Source organism: Parasteatoda tepidariorum, chromosome 4, assembly GCF_043381705.1.
Source record: "Parasteatoda tepidariorum isolate YZ-2023 chromosome 4, CAS_Ptep_4.0, whole genome shotgun sequence".
In the NCBI taxonomy this organism is placed as follows: Eukaryota; Metazoa; Arthropoda; class Arachnida; order Araneae; family Theridiidae; genus Parasteatoda; species Parasteatoda tepidariorum.
This window is the reverse complement of record NC_092207.1, coordinates 99,619,958-99,643,123: the sequence shown is the minus strand read 5'-3', so window position 1 is coordinate 99,643,123 and position 23,166 is coordinate 99,619,958. Positions and strand designations below refer to the sequence as shown.

Below are 23,166 nucleotides of genomic sequence, written 5' to 3'. Positions count from 1 at the left end.
AAGCAGTTTTTTTGCTTGACCTATTGGTGGTGAAATATGTGATGTCACGCCCACTGATTTCCACATTTCCCTGCAATGCAAACAAGTTTTATCATAAAAATACCCTGTAATAACACACATATTTATTACCCTACTGCTTTAAGATACTTTGGAAAATAATTTTCTAACCCTAACCATTAGAACAGCTTTACAATCAGTCTTGGACATCAGGGCGTAAAAATCACGTTTATCAGAAAACTGAAACATTTTATTACAGATTATATGCAACGGTAACACTATAGTGTTACCGTTCATTATAATGAAAGTGAAATTACAGAAAGTAGAAAATGATTTTGATTTCAATTGAAGGCGGTAAATTTCACTGCGAAAATTGTGAAGAAAGTGGGTCTAGTGGCGCCATCTCTTAGCAATATTCAGAAATACAAAAATAATCGCAGGATTTTAAGAGACGAATTCAATTTCGAAGATGCAATTCTTCTCTTCGTCATGCGTCGGCGACCATACGGTCATAAAAATGTCGAACGCTGACAGAGAAGGGCTTAATGGCATTTTTCCGAAAATAATAAGTTCTTTTTTTCATACAAATTTCAATCAGATATTTGTAAGAAAATTTTTAATAAATTTACAGAATGTTCGTTAATCATTTCTTAATATATATTACAACTCGTGACAAAAATGGAATTCAAAAGTTATACACACATTAGGGATGCACATTAATATTTAAGTGAGGTTAAAATAAAAACGATATCAAAGTCTGACGAGTGACCAATAGAGGTGGAATTAGAAACATCAAAACATGATTGATTATGGGATAGATAATCACCTCTCAGTTTTCTCCTGCATTTAAAAAGTTTTTTCTTTCATCTCTCTTTCCTTAATTCTGATCGGTAAGGTTTCGAAGACGTATTTAAATGTTTCGCGACACATCATTAATTTTGATTTGATATTTAATAAGGCTTCTAAAAATAGACATTAAGGAAGTCAATCATTGTAACCTGCTATTTTGTACATTTTGATTTTTGATCCGAAGGCTTTTTTCAAAATCCCCATTATTGATTTTACAGTTTAAAAAAAAAAAAAATAGATATTACATAACTTGTTAAATATACTAATATTTTGAAGAAATTTTTTAAATTTTTGACAACTAAACGGAAAAAAATTTAAAATGAAGTATGTAGAAAATTTATGAAATGCAGGTATCTCCTTTATTTCATTTCTATGTTAATTCTGATTGAATAAATTTAAAAAAAAAATTTTTTTTAAATGGTAGTTACCTGCATAAACGTATTTTCAAATATAATGTCTTCGTTTATCAAATTGTAATATTTTCTCCTTTCCTTCCAAATGGAAAAAAGGATATTACATTCATCCATATTTGTGATTTTCCTTTCATTATATTTTGAAGAATTTTATTTTATACTTTTGTTGACCGTGATTTTCGAAATTTTTATTTTTTCTCTAAACAAGTTCTCATTTTCCTTTAACTTACCTCAATTAAATCGCATTCTGCTTATAGCAATTTTCCGCTTTTAATTTTAGCTTATCTAGCCAAAAATGGCACTCTTGGCTAAAGAACAACGAATTCATGAGTAATAAATTCCTAAAAATAACGTTATTTGTATTTCTTCCTGAAATTTGAAATAAAAACTGTATCCGGAAAACTAAACTTTCATTTCATTGCTTAATTTTTTCGTTAATACAGACGTTTTGTTGTGAAACAAAAGCAGAAATCAACTCTAAGCAAAAGCCATAATAATGATATAAATTCCAATTTGAAAAGAGAAAAAAGTCTTGTATATTTTTTTAGAAAAGAGATTGTAAAGACAAAGAGAAATTACCGATGATCTTTTATACGAAGAAACTAAAAATGGCGGAAAGGTCCGTTTTCGTTATTAGCTTTTAGGTGCTTTAGTTCAAAATAATTAAGAAATATAATAAACTAGTGAGTAATATCCCAAAGTGACACAATAAATAAAACCAAGTAAAGGATAACACTCAAAACATGCCAAACCTTACACTTTATTTATGTTTTGATACTAATTTTCTTAAATGTTTTTAGGTTCACAATCAGTTAGAATTTGTAAATTTAAACACACATTACAATAATAAAACTTCCTAAAATATGAAGTCGCATGATAACATAAGCGAAGGGATACAACGGAAGTTTTCTAAATTTCTTTCGGTTTTATAGGAAGCTTGTATTATTGTTGACATTCAGTCATTTTTGTGTTGGTGCAGCTAACAATCAGAATCTTAGAATGGCTCTTATTTTTTTTAAACAGATTTGATAAAAAAAAAATAGTTCATGTAAGGTGACTAAAAAATTTATTAAACTGTTCTATATATGTTTTGTGTGATTATTAAGACAGGGGTGAACAATCTAAGAAATATAATCAGAATTGTTGTTATTTTCTTTAATGTAACTCATTAATTAAAAGACTAATGTTTCAAGATTTCGTGTCATTTACTCTTTCAGGTAAAAACTTTCACAGAAAAGTATGTCATTTCAAAAAAACTTTATAAAAGTTATTAAACAATTCACAGATTAAACTGGAGTCCTAGAATGAACAAGGCTTATGTAGTTGTGTGGCAAACTACTTTGTCAGTTGTGTGGCATCTAACTGACTACAATTACCAACTGAGCAATTTAAAATATAAATTTCATTAAGTTTATTTATTTATTTTATTTTCGTTGATGCACCATTGATTTGTCCTCAAATCATGGTTTATAAATCTGGTCCAGCTTTGCCAGCTTCCCGGGAAAACTTTTTTTAAATTTTATTTCTAATGGCAAAAGAAAATGACAAACTCTTTCAAAAAGGTGAACAACAAGTAAGAGAAAAAGTCACTATCTCATTAACAGATGTCGGGCACTCCAGTAGCGCTTCACCTCAGAGTCCCCACGCAGAGCCGAGCATCTCAATAGATGGTTCCTGTCCATAAGTTCATTATTCGAGGTCCCGCAGTGGACTGATCGTTAAGCCACGGTTCCCAGCAGATCACCGAAGTCAAGCATCACTAGCTACGGTCAGTGTGCGGGTGGGTGACCACTTGGATCAGTCNTTCAGGGGTTGATATGCAATAAAATCTTCCTCGTGCGCTGTAAGGAAGAAATATAATTTCTCCTTTCTGGGTTAGGCATTTTAGATACATCATAAGGTCTGGGGTGATGGCATGTCTTCGGATCATCCTCCGGGATGTTTCCCAGACCGTCGCCAATAAATAATTATTTCTCTCCCCTAGATGAATTAATAATACCTCTTAATTTATGTTAAAACTTACTGCTTTTATTTTACATTATGATTAATGAAGCGAAAGAACATTGTTTAACATGAAAAGGATGAGATTATTTATTTCATTAAACTAAAGTAAAGATTCTGAAAAAAATCCTATTCGTGAATTCAAGCAAAGAAAGAAACACTGTTTGCACTTGTGTTGCAAACGGAAAACCGTAGAACTTGCTGCGTCAAGAACTGTTCCTTTTACGCACAAGCGCATTTCCATCACACAACTCAACTCTCTTTTCGTTTGAGCTTTGTATGTCAATGTGGCAACACAGTTAAATTTCATTACTACGATCGGATATCTGGCTGGAGTGTGTCATTCTGATTTGTGTTCGCGGTGTGTTGTAGAGGATGAGGTATGGCAATCTTATTTAATCATCATCTATAATTGTAATCCAGTTTATCATAATAGTTTTTTTGTTCGAATATAATTCATTTCTTAATTCTATGATATTTTTTTAATGTATTTTTCAGTTCAAAAATTAGCAGAGATACACTCTATGAGTGTGTGAACACATGCCTAGATAATGCCACAAAGAAGCCCAGAAAGTTCCTTGAAACAGTAGAACTCCAAATTGCTTTGAAGAATTATGATCCCCAAAAGGACAAACGTTTCTCTGGAACTGTCAAGTATGAAGAATTTTCTGATTTACCTGTTTAAATTAGTCCTGCTGATAATGATTATGCATTTTCATGTCTAACTTCGTCTAAATTTCTAAAGTAATTATGTCTGAAATATCCAAAAATAGTATGTTTAATGCTTTATTACTGAGATTTTTAAAATCAGCATGACTATTTTATCCAGGAAGCTAAGATTCTCTTAGCGGACCCCTCACCCAGGGTCTTAAATATTGGGGAGGAATTAGTAGATATTATCTGCTTCTTCCGTTAATTGTATCTAACTGCATCCCAGTGATGGTAAGTAGATATTTATCTAATCTTTCAATATTTGTTTAACCAATGTTAAGAACTAGTTACAACTTACACTTAATTTTTAATAGAAATCCAACTTCATAAATATTAAATTAAAAATTTATATTTTAGTAATATTACACGTGTGTTTGTTTTTGCAGAAATAAGTGCGAAATAATTGTGTATTTATGACCCATTAAACCAGCACTGGTATTGTTTATTCATTATCACATTTTACTTTTAATGCTTCACTTGTACCTTTATGATGAAAATTTCTCATTAGTGATGTACACTGATCTTTCACCTTGGAGAACTGAATTATGGTACTGAAACTGATTAAAATTTCCTGTCGCGAAAACTTCTTAAGTGTGATTTGTAGCAAAACAATATTCTTTGCAACTTCATGCATTCCAGAAAAGGATCCACTCAAACCTAGGCAAGCCTCTTGGCTCATAAATAATTAAGATTCCCCTTGTAAAATTTCTAGTTTTTACTTGAATGCAGCCATAATATCTTTTTATACTATTCTCTTGGTTGGTAAAGTTTAAAATTACTCTAAATATTATTGGTTTCTAATTGAAATGTGGTTTGGCATGTTTGTATCTCAGTTCCTGGGCAAGTGCCTTCACAATAAAATTTTGTTAAGCTTTGATAATTCATTTAAATCTGAATAAAAGTAGCTTAAGTTGTAACTGCTATTGCATTCGTGAAGATATTAAAATTCATGCTTAGAAATATTTTAACCATCGGTGCAATTTGAAAACATAGCATGTTTTGTTATCAGGGGTCTGTCCAGGCCAAATTTACTACTGCTTAGCGGTACCTTCACAAATTCAATTTTAGGAAAAACGGTAGTTTAACAAAATACTTTTTCTTAAAATTTCATTTTTGTATCCCTTAAGAAACAATAAGTCCATATTTTTGTGTTGATTTTTTTAATATAATTTTTAATTTTTCACAAATTACGTCCAAATTTTCACAAAATAGGTACCTGACAGAAAAGCCTAGACAGACCCCTGGTTATAGAATAAATTAATTGCTGAGTGACCTATTATGATTTGCCCTTGACTTTTCCGATTGTTTTGTTAATGTGACACCATAATGATGAATCAATAAATTTTAAGTGATGCTTCATGATCTTTCACCTTGGAGAACTGATTTGGTGTCGAAGCTTTCTGTTATTGTGTTTTAAAAATTGTTGGTGAATCATAAAATTGTAAATTCAGATCTTAGATTGTGTTCCAGAAAAATCAATATTTTTCACTAGCTGCGATTAATTTATGCTTGCCGTCTCTTTCATTTGTAAATAGTTTTCCTGGTAGTATAGTAAATGTGATTAATCATTTTTTCATTTAAATTACGCTGCATATATTTTAAAATTTCTTATAATATATTAATAAGTTTTGAAAATTTAAATTTATGAAGATATGAATTTTTCGGAATATACGCCAATTATGATTTTACTCTGGAAATTTTCAGGATTTTTGAGTAGGACTCACAATTATTCCTGTTTCTTTGTTTCATTTTAAATTTTTAATTAAGATATAAAAGAGGAGGAAGCTGTTACTCTTTTTTAATCAGGCATGTGATTCTTTTGCTAATTCATGCAATTTTGGAAACCGCTAGTTTATACTAAGTCAAACTTTTCTTGCAGTTCTGCCAATCAAAAGTTCTAATTTTATTTACACAAAATCTTGGTATTTATTGACTCTTACCAGCTGATTCTTTTTTCTAAGTTCTCAGTGTTTGTGTTATCTCAAGTTTAACTACATTATTATAAAAAAAGATAGTAAATGTTTGAATTTATCAGTCACTTGACATGACAATATTGCTGTTTTTTTTTTGAAAATAGAATTTCTAGTTATTGCTACTGAAATCCATATGATTTTTCAGGGTGTGTAGCTTTTTTAAGAAGTACTTAAAGGTGTTTATTTTTAATTTTCATTTTTTAAAAACTCTTAATGGTGCTTTTTTGTTTGGGTGTTTTTAAAAGTGCTAAATTTTCTCCTTTCCATAATGAGATTTTTTCTTTTCCATGTTGATATTCCTCATGAATTATGCAGAAAGACATTGATCTGTGGATCTCCTCTTTCGTGCTTTGCTTGTTTAATTTTGTTCAACCGTGCATTATAATTTCATATCCTGACTCTGCCAGTTCTTATTTTTGGTCTTTCCCATGTTTGTATATGCACGCATTTGATCGTTGTGAACACAAAGTATGTATGGACGATGTTACTGAATTTTTTTTTTTTTTTTTTGAGCTTTCTTAGTTAAATAAAATAGTTGTTGACTAAAACTGTTAGTAACAATCAGAAGATAAAGGTGAAAGCTAACTGTTCTAAATTAAAATGCAGAGCCCATGCTAAGGCCTTAAAATTACCTGTAAATAGTTTAGTCATATCAGGGGTCTGTTTAGATGAAATTAGGGCCTGTTAACGGACCCTTCACAAAATATCTTTTCATAAAAACGGACCCTTCACAAAATATTTTAACTTAAAAACGGACCCTTCACAAAATGATTTTTCTTTTAATCGGACCCTTCACAAATTTGTTTATCTTCATTANGAAAATTTAAATTTATGAAGATATGAATTTTTTGGGATATACGCCAATTATGATTTTGCTCTGGAAATTTTCAGGATTTTTGAGTAGGGACTCACAATTGTTTCTTTGTTTAATTTTAAATTTTTAATTAAGATATTAAAGAGGAGGAAGCTGTTCTTACTCTCTTTTAATCAGGCATGTGATTCTTCTGCTAATTCATGCAATTTTGGAAACCGCTATTTTATACTAAGTCAAAATTTTCTGCCAATCGAAAGTTCTAATTTTATTTACACAAAATCTTGTATTTATTGATTCTTACCAGCTGATACTTTTTTCTAAGTTCTCAGTGTTTGTGTTATCTCAAGTTTTACTACATTATTATAAAACAAGCAGCATTTTTTCAAGGTATCTGTGACAAAACTCTGTAGCACTATTGTAAGATGTTTGAAATATCTCTGGATATTTAAGAACCATGTGGAAATCATTATCAATAACTGCCGAATATTATCTGCATTAATTGAGCTCAACATCAGAATGTGATACATGCTTCACATATTATGTTCATAGAGTATCCCCCGCACCTGGAAAGTCATGAATTTTGGAATTTAACAAAATTTGTCATGAAATGTCATGATCTTATCTATTTTTTAAAGAAAATCATGAATTTAGGTTGCTGAAAAATCTAATTTTTAAATTTGAATTTAAAAATATCCCCCTCCCATTTCATGGTAATATAAAATCCCCACTCAATCATATTTTATTAAATTATAAAATGTTTTTATCATGTTCTTCAAAAAATGAGAGAGAAAAACATTTCTAGAGCGAATTATCTCTGTGGTTTCAGAATTTTTGTTATTTATTTTCTTTTATCAATTTAAATTTTAGCTGAAGCAAGCCAGTTATTGGCGAATTTTTTTAAATTCCGAAATGAGAACAGAAAAATCGGGAGTATTTCTTTCCTGTCGGATCAACAAGGAAAGTATCTTTAGAATCTAAATCTGAAGAAAACAATTATTTGCTTTTGTATGTTTTATTGCTTCAACTCTTTCTTTACCCTGTTTTTAAAATTTAAAATCTATATGACGATGCAGAGTATAACAGTTTTGGTTATACCTATCATTTCAAGGAATGTTATTGTAATGCTTTTTTAAATTTCTAGTGCCTTTGTCAGAGAAAATAGCAACTTAGTTAAGCTGTGAAAAATTCTAGGAATTTGTCATGGAAAGTCATAAATTTGAAAATCTAAAATGTAGCAGATACCCTGTCCTGTTTGATTAAATTTCAGTAGAAAAGCTTCACTTTTAAAAAAAAAATCTTNGTAATGCTTTTTTAAATTTCTAGAGCCTTTGTCAGAGAAAATAGCAACTTCGTTAAGTTGTGAAAAATTCTAGGAATTTGTCATGGAAAGTCATAAATTTGAAAATCTAAAATGTAGCAGATACCCTGTCCTGTATGATTAAATTTCTGTAGAAAGCTTCACTTTTCAAAAAAGAAAATCTTTCTGCAAAAATTCTGTAACGTTTTGTGACAGACGCTGAGATTCTGCCACATGGTACTGAATTTACAATTTTATTGCTTATTAGGTCTTAGATAATGCTTAATTTTCTTTAATATAGTAGTGGTCAAAAATGTTTAAAATTATAATTAGGAAAAATTTAAATTTCACTGAATAAATGCTTCTGCTCCATTTTATAAATCTTAAATCTTGATCTAACTTTGTCTTATTGAAAGAGACTTAGAATTCTTTTAAAAGCTTTTACTTTGAATTCATCTTTTTCAAAGCTTTTTTAAGTTCCATACATTTATTAATTTCATAGTGTTTGATTGTGTTTATGTAGAATTCAGCTTTTTTTTTTTTGCTAACTGGTACTTTCATCCCTGAATAATTCTGAATTCTTATGAAATGAATAGCAACCAGTTAGATATTTTCTATTTTGTAAATGTTCTTAATATGGTTTGTACAAAAACCTTTGAAACTTTGAATTGTGGTATTTAATTATTGTTAACCTTAGTGAAGATGTCTGGGCATGCTTGTGGAAAGTTCAACCAGATCATGGTTTTGATGTTTAATTCACCAAGAAATATATATCTCAAGTATTTTATCGATTTGATGTATGAAAATTAGTTAAACTATTCTGTTTACACTATCCTTAGTCATACATAACTTAATTGACCTTAAGACCTGTACAATACATTGCAAAATAAGTTGGCATACCAGTATAGTGACTTAAGATTTCAGGCATCTGAATTAAGATTAAGTTACTGATATAGGCAAACACATAATGTAACTATAAGGCCTCTTAACTTTAATGATATCTATTGTAACCTTTGTTTTTTAAGCTGTTTATTTTTAGAAAAAAAATAGATGAAGGTTTGGAAGTAGATAATTCGAATTTCTCATAAATCCGAGATAGGAAGGTTGCTTCTAATTAATTAAAAACCTAACTCGTGTGACGATTACTGCGACTTAATGTTGTAAAACAATATTGTGTGTTAGAACACTAAAACATGAGACAAGTGTGTTTAAACAAAGGACATTAGACAATGTTGTGGTTATAATGAATATTGTTACTTGGTTTAATGTATTACATGTACCCTGATCCTCAAATGTGAGTATCCCAATATACACTTCAATTTAGTTTGAAAACTGATAGTTTGAGCTGTAATTCTTTTTATATAAAATCTCGAATGATAATTTTATTTTTTAGGCTAAAGAATATTCCAAGACCTAAATTTAAGGTGTGTGTACTTGGTGATCAACAACATTGTGATGAAGCAAAGGCAAATGATGTTGAATGCATGGACGCAGAAGCTTTAAAGAAGCTGAATAAGAATAAAAAGCTTGTTAAAAAATTATGTAGGTTGGATTTTTTTTTAGACATTTGAATTAAGCGAGCACTTTGAACCCTCCTGCTTGTGTTTTATACACTGGTAGGTTCCTAATCTAGTGCAATATCGATGGAAAGGATTAATAATAGTGAACTATCACAGTTGTACTTTCATAAAATTCTTTCCTACAAATTTATTGATTAAATTTTTTTTGCTCATACTTTTTGAGGTGATAGTTAAGAATGATAACAGGAAGTATTTAAACAGTGCTACACTAAGCACAGGTCTTGGTGTGAGTTGCTTTTCTCACTTAATGTCACTATCTTTAAAATATGTAATTTCAATGGCAGATCACTAAAATGATAATATAAAGTTGTATTTGATTTCTCCAGCCATCGATGTTTCTACACATTTTTCGACTGTGACCTGTGCTAAGCCCTGTAAGCAAATTTTTTGTACTGCTTAAATTGTACTAGTTTCATGCTGTACTTCATTGTTACATTGGTTATATATCTTATACTTTTAAAAAATAGTTCTTTTTAATCAAAAGAACATTGTATTCCTATGCAACGGAATTCCCTCCAAATCATTATGTAATGAGATGGGTCGTCTGAGTGCTATAAGAAATGGTAGGTTGAGTTGATTGATTTTTACTAAAACTAATCTTAGTTATCTGCCTGACAATTTTTGATTTGTTTTATTTCTTAAGATTGTGTAAGGTTAAATTGCTGCTCTTATCCTTTTAAAAGGATTGATTTTATTTAATTGATTTTTGCTTACGCTTGTTGTGTTGTATTAAAAAATTTTTTTTTTCTTTAAATACAGTTTCAATGTTTTCCATTGCTTTTTGTAGTAAGTAGGCACTCAGAACCCTCTTACTTATATTTATATAAAAGTAAGTTCCTATTTGTGTGCAATATTAAAGTAAGATGAAAATGATAGTGAGGGATTTAATTTAAATCTTTCAAGGATTTCATTCTGACAATTATCATAGAAATTGTATGAAGGCTATTTTGGATTAAGTCAGTTTTAAAGCTCTCCGATTGCTGTCGACAATAGTGCACCTGAATTCCCTCCAGATCATTTAATAATGAAATGGGTCATCAGAGTGCTATAATAACAAGTAGGTTGAGTAGATTGATTTTAAATAAAATTGACCTTAGTTATCTACTTGACATATTTATTTATAGTTCTGAAACTTGAGTAGTAAGAAGCACATAAATATTCACTGCAATTGTGGACATTCTGCCAAAAGTTAATTGCATTGTAGCTTGGCAGTGGCACCTAAGAGAATATGGAAAGATAGGGAATTCAGCTCTAACTGCTATATAAAGGTATTGTAAAGTCAGGTGTCTGTCCAGACCAAATTTACTAACATTTAGCGGTACTTTCACAAAATACTTTATCTTAAATTTTATTTTTTTGTATCCCGTAAGAAATGATAAATTCATATTTTTGTGTTGAATTTTTCAATATAATTTTTAATTTTNCAAATTATGTCTTAATTTTCACAAAATAGGTACCTCTCAGAAAAACCTAGACAGATCCCTGATAAGTAATTTGTTTTGTCTATGTTAGTAATGGGCACCATTCATTTCCTAAGATTCCTTGCACAGTTTTCATTGTACCTTACCATGGTGATTTGTATTATGAAGTGCTGTATCATTATCTTTCACCTTGGTGAACTGATGTTATTTCATTGTGTTGGATTTAAAATCACTGATTTGTTCAATAATAAAACTTCAAAGTTCATCCTGTTTGCACCTGTGTTAGTATTTCCAGCATAATAGATATTGTGTTGATGTCTGCAGTGTGCTACAATAAAAACCATGGTATTTTGAGTAGTATAGGTAGTGTCATCTTCCTATATCTAATTAACTGCCAGACAAGTTCAAAAATGCAGGGTGCATACAGACTCCTTATACTCCTTGGAAATAAGTCTCCGAGGAGTACTCGGAACTACTTAGATTTCTAAATTAATCCTTTGAAACTCCTTAGATTATTGTGTTGCATAGATGGACTTACTAAGTACGCTGATGACTTTGCTATTCAATCAGAGAAACTAAATTATATGACTTAGCTGTCAAAATCTAATAGTTGCACGAATTGCACGAGTAAGAGGAAAAAAATACCAGCAAATAATTTTAATTGTAAATGTTAAACTTAATTAATAATTTACTGTGATTTTTTGTTGTATAAAATGCCTTAGATTTTCTTATCTATTCAAACGTAAATATTTAAGATTGGTAGGTTTTTATGTTATCTTTAACTTGTGTACTTTAACAAGATTTATTTAAATATTTGAAACTGGAAAATGTATTTATGTGTAAAAGTGATAACTTTATTAATTTTTCTTGATGAAGTTGTTTGACAAAGTCAAAATTTTAAGTCCTTCAAATTTTGGACTCCTTGGATTTCTTCTTCTGATCTCTGTATGAACCCTGAGAATGTTGCTATAAATATTTCATCATATTTGCGAGTTGATTTTAAAATTTAGTGCTCTTTTTGCAGCTAAGAAGTACGATGCTTTCCTTGCTTCTGAATCTTTGATCAAGCAGATCCCCAGGCTTTTGGGCCCTGGATTAAACAAGGCTGGCAAGTTTCCTTCCCTTCTTACTCACAATGAATCCATGATGGCTAAGATTGATGAAGTTAAGGCTACCATCAAGTTCCAAATGAAGAAGGTATGTTTTCGCTTTTTTTAAAATTATAATTTGCATTTATTTTATGTATCATGAAGATTGGCACAGTTTTGCTCCAAGTCTGTCCTTTTTTGGCATGCTTGGCTTCCCTAACTGTGGACATTAATTGTTGTAATAAGAATATGGATTTGAATTGTTTCAATATTCATAATTATTTCATCTACATTGATAATTAATTATGGCATGGTCTTTTATCATTGTAATTGAAGAGTGTCTTGAGAATCAAGAGATTTCAAAAGTTACAAGTGTCCTGATATTTTTGAATAAAAATGTTTTATAGTTATTTTTAGCTTTATCCTGATTTTGCAGTAGTTTTTGCAGTATTGATGCATTAAAAATCATCAATCATTAGGATTTTTAATCAGTCTAAAAAACAACAATAAAAGTACTGTAATTTGACGGATATAGTTAATTTATTACGGCTAATTTTAATAGCCCTTAATCAGGATTTTAGGAATGTGTTTTTGCAGTAACAGCTTTTGTATGCAGTGGTGGAGTTGTGTAGTTTTGCTTTTTTTTTATCTACTTTTCAAAGCTATCAATCCATATAATAATATTGCAATTGTATCAGAATTTTTGAATATTTAAATTGTTCTTTTAGATGCAATTTAAAATGTTGAACTTCTAGTCCTGAACTTGCTCTATGATGTTTTAATGCATGTATTATCTGATATGTTATGATTGCTATCTTTTACTGAGAGCATTTGATTTTAAAATTATCATAATTAGTTTCACTTTTATTTGTTTTCCTCTTCTATTCCCTGCTCTCCTTATGCTGGGTATGCAGGTTATTCCAAGAGGTATAATAAAATAGTGCATTTGCACCATTTTTTGCCTAAATGGGCCTAAAATATTTTTAAATGCATACACTTGTTTAAATTATTTAAGTCAGTAGGCAAACAAACTACAGGACAATTTAAAAGAATATATTAATCATCCAAGAGTGTAGTTGGCAAATTTCTTCTGAATGGTAAGCAAGTTTATATGACAGATTGAGGACACTTAACTAACGATTCTATTTAAAATGTTTAATTAAGGCTCTGATGAATGCTCAATAGTCTGAGTTTTGTGTTGAGAAAAAATATTCTGAGCTTGTTTTAGTGTAATAAAACAATCTTGCTGCTGTGATGATCTCTAAATGTCTTAGTTTCATGAAGAAAATTAGAGGCTGTTTCTGAGCTCCCATTATATTCACCATTTTAAGTGTTGAGAAAAGAGTTGTTAGTATTTATAGCTCTGTTTAACACTAATATTTAAATGTTGTAGGAATAGTTTTATTATTCATGTGTTATTTTTGTTAACTAGTGCCTGTTTCTATCATGAGATGTCAGAATATATATGAGCTAAACTTTTATGTTGGGATATTTACCAAGGTCATTGTGTTGTGTGTGCAATGAACTGTGGATATATCCCTATATTAATTACCATTGTAACTCTCTTAGAGTTTTGGTTACAGTCCTAGAGTTTTGATGCAGTCAACTCAACTGGGTTCTCGTTTGATCAGAAATTTTGAATATTATAGAAATAGCTTTGGTTTTGATTTTTAGAATTTACTGGATTTAATTTCTGCTACCTACTTTACTACTCAATGCAATGTCTGAAATAGGCTAAATATATATTTCTTTTTCTAGGTGTTGTGTTTAGCTGTTGCCATTGGTCACGTTAAGATGACTTCTGAGGAGTTGGCCCAAAATTTGAACTTGGCTATTAATTTCTTAGTCTCCTTGTTGAAGAAAAATTGGCAAAATATTCGCTCCCTTACAGTCAAGACAACAATGGGACCACCTGTCAGATTGTATTAATTCAATGTTTTTGCAATAAACAAAATTAACTCAAAATTTGTTTCATTTTTTATAGCTCATGGTCATTAACTGAAATGTCTAGGTCTAGTGTTAAAACCACAAGCTCAGTGAAAAGATTCCTTCTTGGGTGGTCCAATTAAACAGATTTAATATACAAAGAGGGAAAATTTGCATTTCTTCCAAGAGGAATGACCAATTTTGCTTGTCATTTTTTAAGTAACATTTGTGGGGGAATGAAAAATGTGCAAAATACAAATGTATCTTATCTGTAATTAAAAACGTAAAAACTATCAGCTTATAAGAAAAACATTATCTTCCTCCTTTCCCTAAATCATGCAATTACAAAAAAAATAGGAGTGCTGAAGCCTTTAAGGTAATTTTTCAGTTTTGTGTGAATAAGAACAAAAATCGAAACTGTACTTTCGATCAATGCTGAACTCCATAGTCTAGCAGGGTGCGTAACGTTTGTAAGAAGTACTTAAAGGTGTTTTTGGAATTTCGTTTTTAAAAGTGCTTTTTTTTTCCGAATAATTTTTTTTCCTTCCCTTCAGTGATATCTGGTGGATCCCATGCATTTCACGAAAAATGGAGAGTTAGCTATGTAATCATTCACGCGAACTTCATGTCGTACCCACGTTATGACTTGCGCATACTTGAAACTGAAACCCGAGTGCTCCAATTCGGATAGAAAATATCGGATCCTTATGAAATGTTTTTCTTTTTAATTTTGTTCTTGTTTATTTTACTTACTTTTTTTGACGTAGGGGGTAAGGGTACTTTTGTTCTGAGTTCAGGGTCAAGTTGAATTCACTCGGTGATGTGGGAAAGTACTGATTGTTTCGATTTACGCCCGTTTCTTTTTGGTTTTTTTTTTAACGCTGAAACTGTTTATAAAAAGTTTTTGTTTTTCAATATCATTGAATATGAATTTCTTGAGTGCTTAAAAATTTTTGTAAAGTGCTAGAAAAGTTTTTAAAAAGTGCTTATTTTTGATTCAAAGATTTGGCTACGCACCCTGTCTAGAAAATAGACATAATAAAGGCTGTTCTAATATTTTCGAATAAATTTCCTAGTTACATGTTATTAACTTCCAAGGTAATTTTGGAAAACAAAATTTACGAGAAAGATTCATTTGATTTTACATAATTTATGTGTTAGAAATCAGTAAAATTGAACTCAAATTTAAGGTCCCACTTATTAACTTGTGGAATTTGAACTAATAAATACACAAATGTTTTTTAATAAAAAAAAATTTTGTTGGACCAAAAATTTCCCTGTGGCAACGTGAATCGCCCCCAAAGGCTTGTTCCTGCGGTCATATTCTGCTCCTCTGAATATAATTAATAACAAATATTGAGGATCAGACCTAAAAAGTCTGCCTCAAGTTTCATATAAAAGTAAAATCAGTATTTAAATGAATAATGATTAGCAACTCATAGTTATAATATAAACCTAATAAAGTATTAAGATAACCATTATTAGTTTTGCTAACATTTTTTATATATGTGATATACAAGTCAAATATAGTAGGATATAATGCAAGTATTGTGAATGATTTAGTATCTAATGAAATGTCTAAAATGAAACTTGCCCTGGGTTTTTGACGTGTCTTGTAAAAAATAAAACTCTGAGAGGTACACTGTCAAATTCATACTAGTGTATCAGAAGTGCTACAATTTTATGTTTTCCTGAATATTAAAAGAAAAAAAACTTAGTTTTAATTCTTTTTTTAAATACGTTTTACATATGCGTAAGTTTCTTCAAAGCTATATTATTTCTACTTAAAATCACTTTTTCTGCCATCATTTGTTTTCTTCTGAAAGTGAGCCCTTATATTTTCTACGTTTATTAAATATATCTATATGTATATTCGTAAAATCCTTTTCAAAAAAACCCGATGCTCTTGAGGAATTGATTGAGAAAATTACACTGAATTATTTTTTAAAATTTAACGAATCTGCATCGTTATCAAAATTAGAGTAACCAATTTGCTCAAAATATCTAGTAAGTACATTTTACTCATATGCGAACGTCTATTTAGTTTTTAATTCTTTTTCTCTCATTGACCTCAAACATATTTCTGATCATTGTTTGATCCCACTTTATGACATCGATATGGAATGAAAGCAATATTAGAGTTTAAATTACTTGAAAATACAGTCAAACCCCGCTAAAGTGAACCTTCAAGGGACCGAAATTTCTGTTCACTATAGCGGGGTTTGACTGTAGTAATTCTCTTTCAAAAAGTTTTACCATTGGAAAAAACCTTCTCAAAATAAATATTTATTTTTGCAACATTAAATTCTGAAGTAAACATAATCTGGACCTATATTTTGTTAACTGGTTATTGGATGCAAAAGTATTAAACAATTTATTGATCAACATTTATACATCATCTTGCTCAACATATATATCATTTTCAGAGTCCAAGAGTGGTGCGGGGCCTATCGAATAGTTTTTATACATCTCATTTACTAATTTGTAGCCGACTCTTCCAAGTAATAAATGTATCCTTTCTAAAGTGATGCGTACAGAAAGAATGAATGCACGCACTGCAGCAAACAAGGCAGGTTTGATGCGAAAATCTCTAACGCTATCCATTAATACGAAATGAATTTCTCGCATGGTAACAATTTTTTCCAGCAATCCACTTTTCAAATCTAATAACATCATCATGTGTGTTCTATGCATTCTTCTTATCTTTTTCAAGATCCATTTATATGCTTGACCTACAACCCAAAAACGAAACATGTTTGCCTAAAGGAAACAAAGGGAGAATAAAGTGCCTCATTTCTTTTTTCACAATATTTTCTGTAAAAGAATTGTGAAAATTATTCGAAGTCTGAAAGTAGTACTATATACAATCTTACAGGCACACAGTAAAAGCGTAGTTTATCTTTACTAAAACTATGTAACGGATAACAGTTATATAAATAGCATATTTTACAATAAAAAGCGTTATTTAATGTGATAGCAGAGCCTTCGTAAATCAGCCTCTAGTTATTTAATGTGATTCTACCAGTTCCATTTTAGCACACGGAAAATCACACGAGCAGTTCAGTTATCTATTTACTAATCATTTTAGTTTATTGAAACGTGTTATATGGAATTTTAGTCACAAAATTTTAAATATTGAGGCATATTTTTAAAACTATTTCAAAGTTTATGTTTTTAAAACAGCTCCAAATGAGTTAATTAAGTCCATTCAGTGAGTAAAAGGAAAGAAATGTTAAAAAAAGTAAATTAATAAATAAAAATTTTAACAAAGAAAAGGTAAAAAAAAAAACTTTCTTTTTTCTTTTCTGAACGCGATCTTGATTAACAATAATTAATCTTGAGCTTCTGATTGATTTTCGTGTATCTGGATGATTTTCTCTTGATATGTTTTGTATATTTCATCTCTTTCTGTATTTTTCTTTTGATCTCTGTACGGCGTTAGGATAATGTCTATATCGCCTGCTTCATCGGAAATAAAAAACCATTTAACAATCTTAATCCGATATTTCCTAACTATTCCTTAATAGAAATAAAACGTTAACACACCCAATAGAATTAAAATTTTCACAGCACTCCTGGAGCATTTATCTGGGAAATATTTAGATTAATGTTATTGATTTTTACGGTTTAAGAAATTTGAAAAATAAGTAATAGTCATTATTAATACAACTATTTATATTGTAATTAATGCGAATATAATCATCGTGAAAAATATATGAAGCATATTAATTTTGAATTGTAAAATAAGACTTTATCTAGATGGTAAATTTCAAGCGATATTTGTTCTTTGTAAATTCTAATATCAATCTAATATTTTAATAATTTTTTTTATTTTATCGAAACCCCAATATTGCTTGAAAGTTATTTCAATTTTAACTGCTTTTTTTGCGAATACTTTATCACCATTTTTGCTGGACGTAACATTTTTTGCACAATATCTATACTACTTAGAAACTTGAAGTTTCGAAGGTAAGTAGAAAAAAGAGGTAGGACAGTACAGAGCCTCATTTAAAAAAGTAAAAAATACAAATATTAGGAGTACAAATTAGTTCGATCCGTTTTTTTGTGGTCAAAATTGCATTTATATCAGAACAAAATGAATGAACAGATTAATCAAAGTATTGTCCATCGCTGGCTACTACTTTTCCCCACCTCTCGGACAACTTTCGAATTCCATCTCGAAATAAATGTCTCGTCTTTTGAGGTGATCCAAGTTCGGAGGTAATTTTCACTTTCTGCAAAATAAGTGAATCGGTGATCTGCAAAATGCTGCATCCGTCGGAACAACCAGTGATCAGAAGGAGCAATGTCCGGTGGGTGCGGTAAACTATCCCACTTGAGAGTTTCCAAATAATTTCTTACGAAATTAGTGACATGAGGCCGACCGTTATCATGCAGAAGATTAACTTTGTCATGTCTTTGCTCGTATTCCGGCCGTTTTTCTCGTAATGCACTGCTTAAACGAATAAACATTGTAGCCTATACCGATCGCCCGTAATGGAATCGCCAGGTTGTAGCAGCTCAGTATGCAACTCCATTCACCATTCTTGAAACGTCGAAACCATTCCCTACATGATTTATCAGTTGAAGCATTGTCACGTAACCATAAACTTCTACAAGCATTCGATGCTCTTCAGCTGCACTTTCCTTAAAATTAAAGCAGAAACACAAGACCTCCCGCAAATGCTGCTTAGTTACCACAAAATTTGACATATTCAGCAAATTTAAAAACCGGGTTTTTGTATGAAACTCAAAACGACATAAACTGAATATTATTGACAGATGTCTAACCTCTCTGAAACCACCGAAACCAGCTGTCACTACGACACATTCATAACAGCCAGAGCCATCTTTTGAAAACGGACCGAACTAATTTGTACTCCCAATATTTTTTAGTAATGTAATGGTAGTATACTCAATGGAAAATTCCGATGTAGTCCAGATTTAATTTATTTATCTTCAAAGAATTGGAATAATTTTCTAAATATATCGGAAACTTAAATATAAATCAGTTGTGAAATTTTTTAGTACATTGAATAAAGTTTTGTCTTAAGCGAGAGTAAAAAACTCAATAAACATCCTTTATTACCGTTCATTTGGTTACAAATTCAATCAATGGGATTATGTTTAACATTGGGCCAGACTACCCTGATTGGTAGAACGTTGGGCTTGTGTTCGTGAGAGAGTAGGTGCGAATCCCCATGTATTAAATGATGACTGATGCACGTTAAATCTGTAGAGGTCAAAAAGTCATTCAAGTTCCCATAACAAATCAATACCACTAGGGATACTGAATTGCAGATTGCTCACTCTCAAGTTCAAGTCAAAATAACGATCTGTGGATAAATGAATAGATCCTCCCTGTAAAACGGGCTGTGACGTGTGTGTGTCTCTTAGCCATAGATGGTGCCACTGAAAGACAAAAAATGCAATTCTGCCTTCAATACTCGCTTGGAATCCCATAGCAGGCATGCTGATATTGACAAGTGGCATTAGTCATAACACAACATCATTCTATTTTAAGTGAATAGCGTGTGGAAATCTGAAGTTAATCTTAAAGTATTATTACACAGGTCCTTCATCCACTGCTTCTTCCATTAACGTTTTTGTGACAAATATTCGCGATTGCAACACTCGAATACACCATCAGGGGTGAAAACCGGTTTCATGCCTAGAGACTCACCCTTTTTTTTTCCCCTCCTCTGTATACCTATGTATACCGTTTGTCTAAAGTAAGAACTCCCCTAGCCATTCGTCTGGACCCGTGATGGTGACTTTGGTAACGAGCTATAACTATTTTAAGTAGGAGTGCGTGGTCACTGTTTAGGACATTGGGTTGGAGAGGGAATCTTTTTCTTCGTTCTATTGAGTTTGCCCTAGAGCAGTGTTTCCCAAAGTGTGGTACGCGTACCCCCAGGGGTACGGGAACAGTTTAGCGGGTGTACGCATTCTTATGCGAAATATCTTGCAACTTAATTAAAAACAAAGCTAGCCATGAAAATTTACGATTACGTATTTTTTTTATTGGCTATTTTTTGCAGAGTTAACAGTTAATAATGAGTAGTGTCAACAGCCACTTGTGATTTTCAACTTTTGTGCAGTTTTTTTTTACAGTAAAAGTTTGTAATAAATTTTACTTATTTTGATTATTTTTATAAAATATAATTTTTATCCTTCTTGAAAAATAAACACGAGGAGTGTTTCTTAACATCATTCTGACTGCAAATGCAAAATATGCATCCAGTTTTAATAGGAAAAGTTGTGAAATATATTTTGCCTTTTCCAACTTCATATTTATGTGAAGTCGCTTTTTCAGCTTTCGTGGACATTAATTCGAAAAAGAAATAGATTATTGTACGTGGAATTGCATCTCAGAATAAAATTGATCACAAGAGAACCAAATTATGATGAACTGTTATCACAGCAAAAACAATATCCTTCTCACTGATGCAAATAAACTTATTTACAAAACTTTATACCAAAAAATAAAAATAAACATATTTTTAAGAAAATGCATTCATTTTTTTATTAGTGGCACACAGCATTACGAAATATTTAAAAGGGGTAAACAAAAGTCATAAGTTTGGGAAACACTGCCCTAGAGTGAAGAAAAGCTGCCCCTACCCTAATGCGCTATTCTTGTTTCCATAGCAGTAGACGGCTTCAGGATTGGCGGGGGGAGTTCTTACCGCTAACAAACTATACTAGAATGCAAAGTTTCTTGACAATGACGTCACGGCTGGCGGAGGAAGAAGGAGAAATAAGTTCAGTCGTTATATAGAAGAAATATAACTAAATAAAGATACCATTCCGCGATGCGCCGCTCGTAAATCTGAAAATATATAAAATTTTAAGAAAATTATAGCAAATTAACGCTATATATGTGTGGGTTAAGATAACTTATCATATTTCTATTGTGAAATGCGTAATTTACCTCGAAATACAGACATCGCGCCGGGAACTATTNTCATTACGAGCTGAATTCCCGTTCTTCGTACGAGCGAGGAGAAAAGATAAATAAACAATAAATTAGTTTCAAATAAAACTTAAATCATGCACATTCCGGTGAGACATATAATAAAACAATAAAAAAAATGCATTCATTTTTTTATTAGTGGTACACAGCATCACGAAATATTTAAAAGGGGTAAACAAAAGTCATAAGTTTGGGAAACACTGCCGTAGAGTGAAGAAAAGCTGCCCCTACCCTAATGCGCTATTCTTGTTTCCATAGCAGTAGACGGCTTCAGGATTGGCGGGGGGAGTTCTTACCGCTAACAAACTATACTAGAATGCAAAGTTTCTTGACAATGACGTCACGGCTGGCGGAGGAAGAAGGAGAAATAAGTTCAGTCGTTATATAGAAGAAATATAACTAAATAAAGATACCATTCCGCGATGCGCCGCTCGTAAATCTGAAAATATATAAAATTTTAAGAAAATTATAGCAAATTAACGCTATATATGTGTGGGTTAAGATAACTTATCATATTTCTATTGTGAAATGCGTAATTTACCTCGAAATACAGACATCGCGCCGGGAACTATTTTCTTCGTTTGCCCTCAGCATATTTCTCCATTGTCAAGAAACATTGCAGTTTAGTATATATATGGATGGTGTTTTCAATATAAATGTAAACAACAATCTCGAGCTCTTGACCTGCTCTACTTTACTACGGTTAGAAAGTATACAGCCATTTATTACAGTTTACTTTGCAAGACGATATTTTCAAACATATAATCTTGTTTTTAATAAAAGAAATAAGTCATAATTTTTGAGCTTAAATCTGCTCTATTTCATAAGATATTAATAATATTAAGTCACTATGGCGAGATTGAAGTAAAAATTTGTTTTAGATATTTATAGATCCATTGTTAAAAGAGGTGACATGATGGCAAGAATTTTTTTTTAAAAAAAGGCTTTTTTATCAGTCTTGATTTGGCCTCTTTTTACTTGTTTATCACTGTTTGTTCTTGCTGCAAGCTGTGCCCTATCATACGTTAGTGTTAGCATATTGTTCTAGCAGTAAGATTAAGTTCACTTTACAAATTATCATGTAGGTTAAAATTTCGAAATTGGTATATTGTTGACTAGGTAAGAAATGTTTTGTAACGATTTTTTTTCTTCAAATGACTATTTTTGTCTTGAAATGACAGGTCTACAAATGAAGATTCTTACGATTCTTTTTGTAAACACAAATAATAAATCAGGTAATATATACACGTATGCAAGAAATGCTACTCAAGAGAAACACAATGATCACTTTTTCAGCCTAATTGCTTCAAAATACAGTGGAGATAGTAACCTGGTAGTGTAGGCAGTCAAGAGCTTGCAGTGAAGAAAACACCAATCTATAGGAATGATGAATACCGATTACTCCACTTGCCCTAGTATTTTTCGCATTAGAATATCTAAAACGTATTTAAAATTTTTTATGAATCTTAAATTAAGCATCACTATGCTTAATGCAGTTCTGAGTCCCATACAGTTTCCAAGCTTAAAAAATTGTTATCGGTTTGAAAATGAAGATAGAAACTAACGTTCTTCCGACTCTTATGGCTATCCACACGCTAATCTGGAAAGCATGCCTAGTGTTGCGATAGGTAAAGCATTTCGTTCGCCAATAATGCACAGGTAACTCGCCTCTCTTTGATACTGATCGTCCTTCATTAAGGTGTTAATGATTATTTTATGATAAAGTAATTAAAGTGTAATTTTTAGTACATATATGCATGTAATAAGCCCGAAAAGAATCAAGTCTTACCATGAATATTATACCTATGCATGCAAGTTTTAGTTCAGATATTTCTTTTTGTGATAGCAGGTAGATTTTCAAAGACTTTGATCTTATCCAATAGAACAGTTGCATCAGAAAGATGAAATAGAACTCTCCAGCCCAGTAGAGTAAAAAAAGCCCATATCGAAGGAAAGAACACACTAAATTAAAAATTTTTTTAAATATTATATATATACATACCCTCCAACTTATGAAGATTTTGAAAATAATTCTTTCTAGTGGTAGCGAACCAAAGTAGAAATTTTTAAAGCAAATGGATCTCTCATCATGATTATAAAAACTCATAAGAATCTAGCCA

The 23,166-nt window shown here is 31.0% G+C and overlaps 1 protein-coding gene and 1 long non-coding RNA gene across 2 annotated transcripts in view; one reads left to right on the top strand and one right to left on the bottom strand.

Annotated features, from left to right (window-relative positions):
* The first annotated feature begins 3,448 nt into the window (after positions 1 to 3,448).
* On the top strand, positions 3,449 to 14,109 carry LOC107451308 (ribosomal protein L10Ab). The gene is made up of 5 exons (XM_043041915.2): positions 3,449 to 3,640; positions 3,759 to 3,914; positions 9,449 to 9,597; positions 12,081 to 12,253; positions 13,903 to 14,109. The coding sequence occupies exons 1-5, from the start codon at positions 3,636 to 3,638 to the stop codon at positions 14,071 to 14,073; spliced, it is 654 nt and encodes a 217-aa protein (XP_042897849.1). The 5' UTR covers positions 3,449 to 3,635; the 3' UTR covers positions 14,074 to 14,109.
* A 2,316-nt stretch (positions 14,110 to 16,425) lies between these two features.
* Positions 16,426 to 23,166, bottom strand: part of LOC107451255 (uncharacterized) — an 11,108-nt gene continuing 4,367 nt past the window's right edge. Inside the window, exons 2-3 of the long non-coding RNA XR_011636668.1 lie at positions 22,836 to 23,008; positions 16,426 to 16,830 (exon numbers count right to left, since the gene is read on the bottom strand). This is a non-coding gene — a long non-coding RNA (uncharacterized lncRNA). The remainder of the gene's footprint in view (positions 16,831 to 22,835; positions 23,009 to 23,166) is intronic.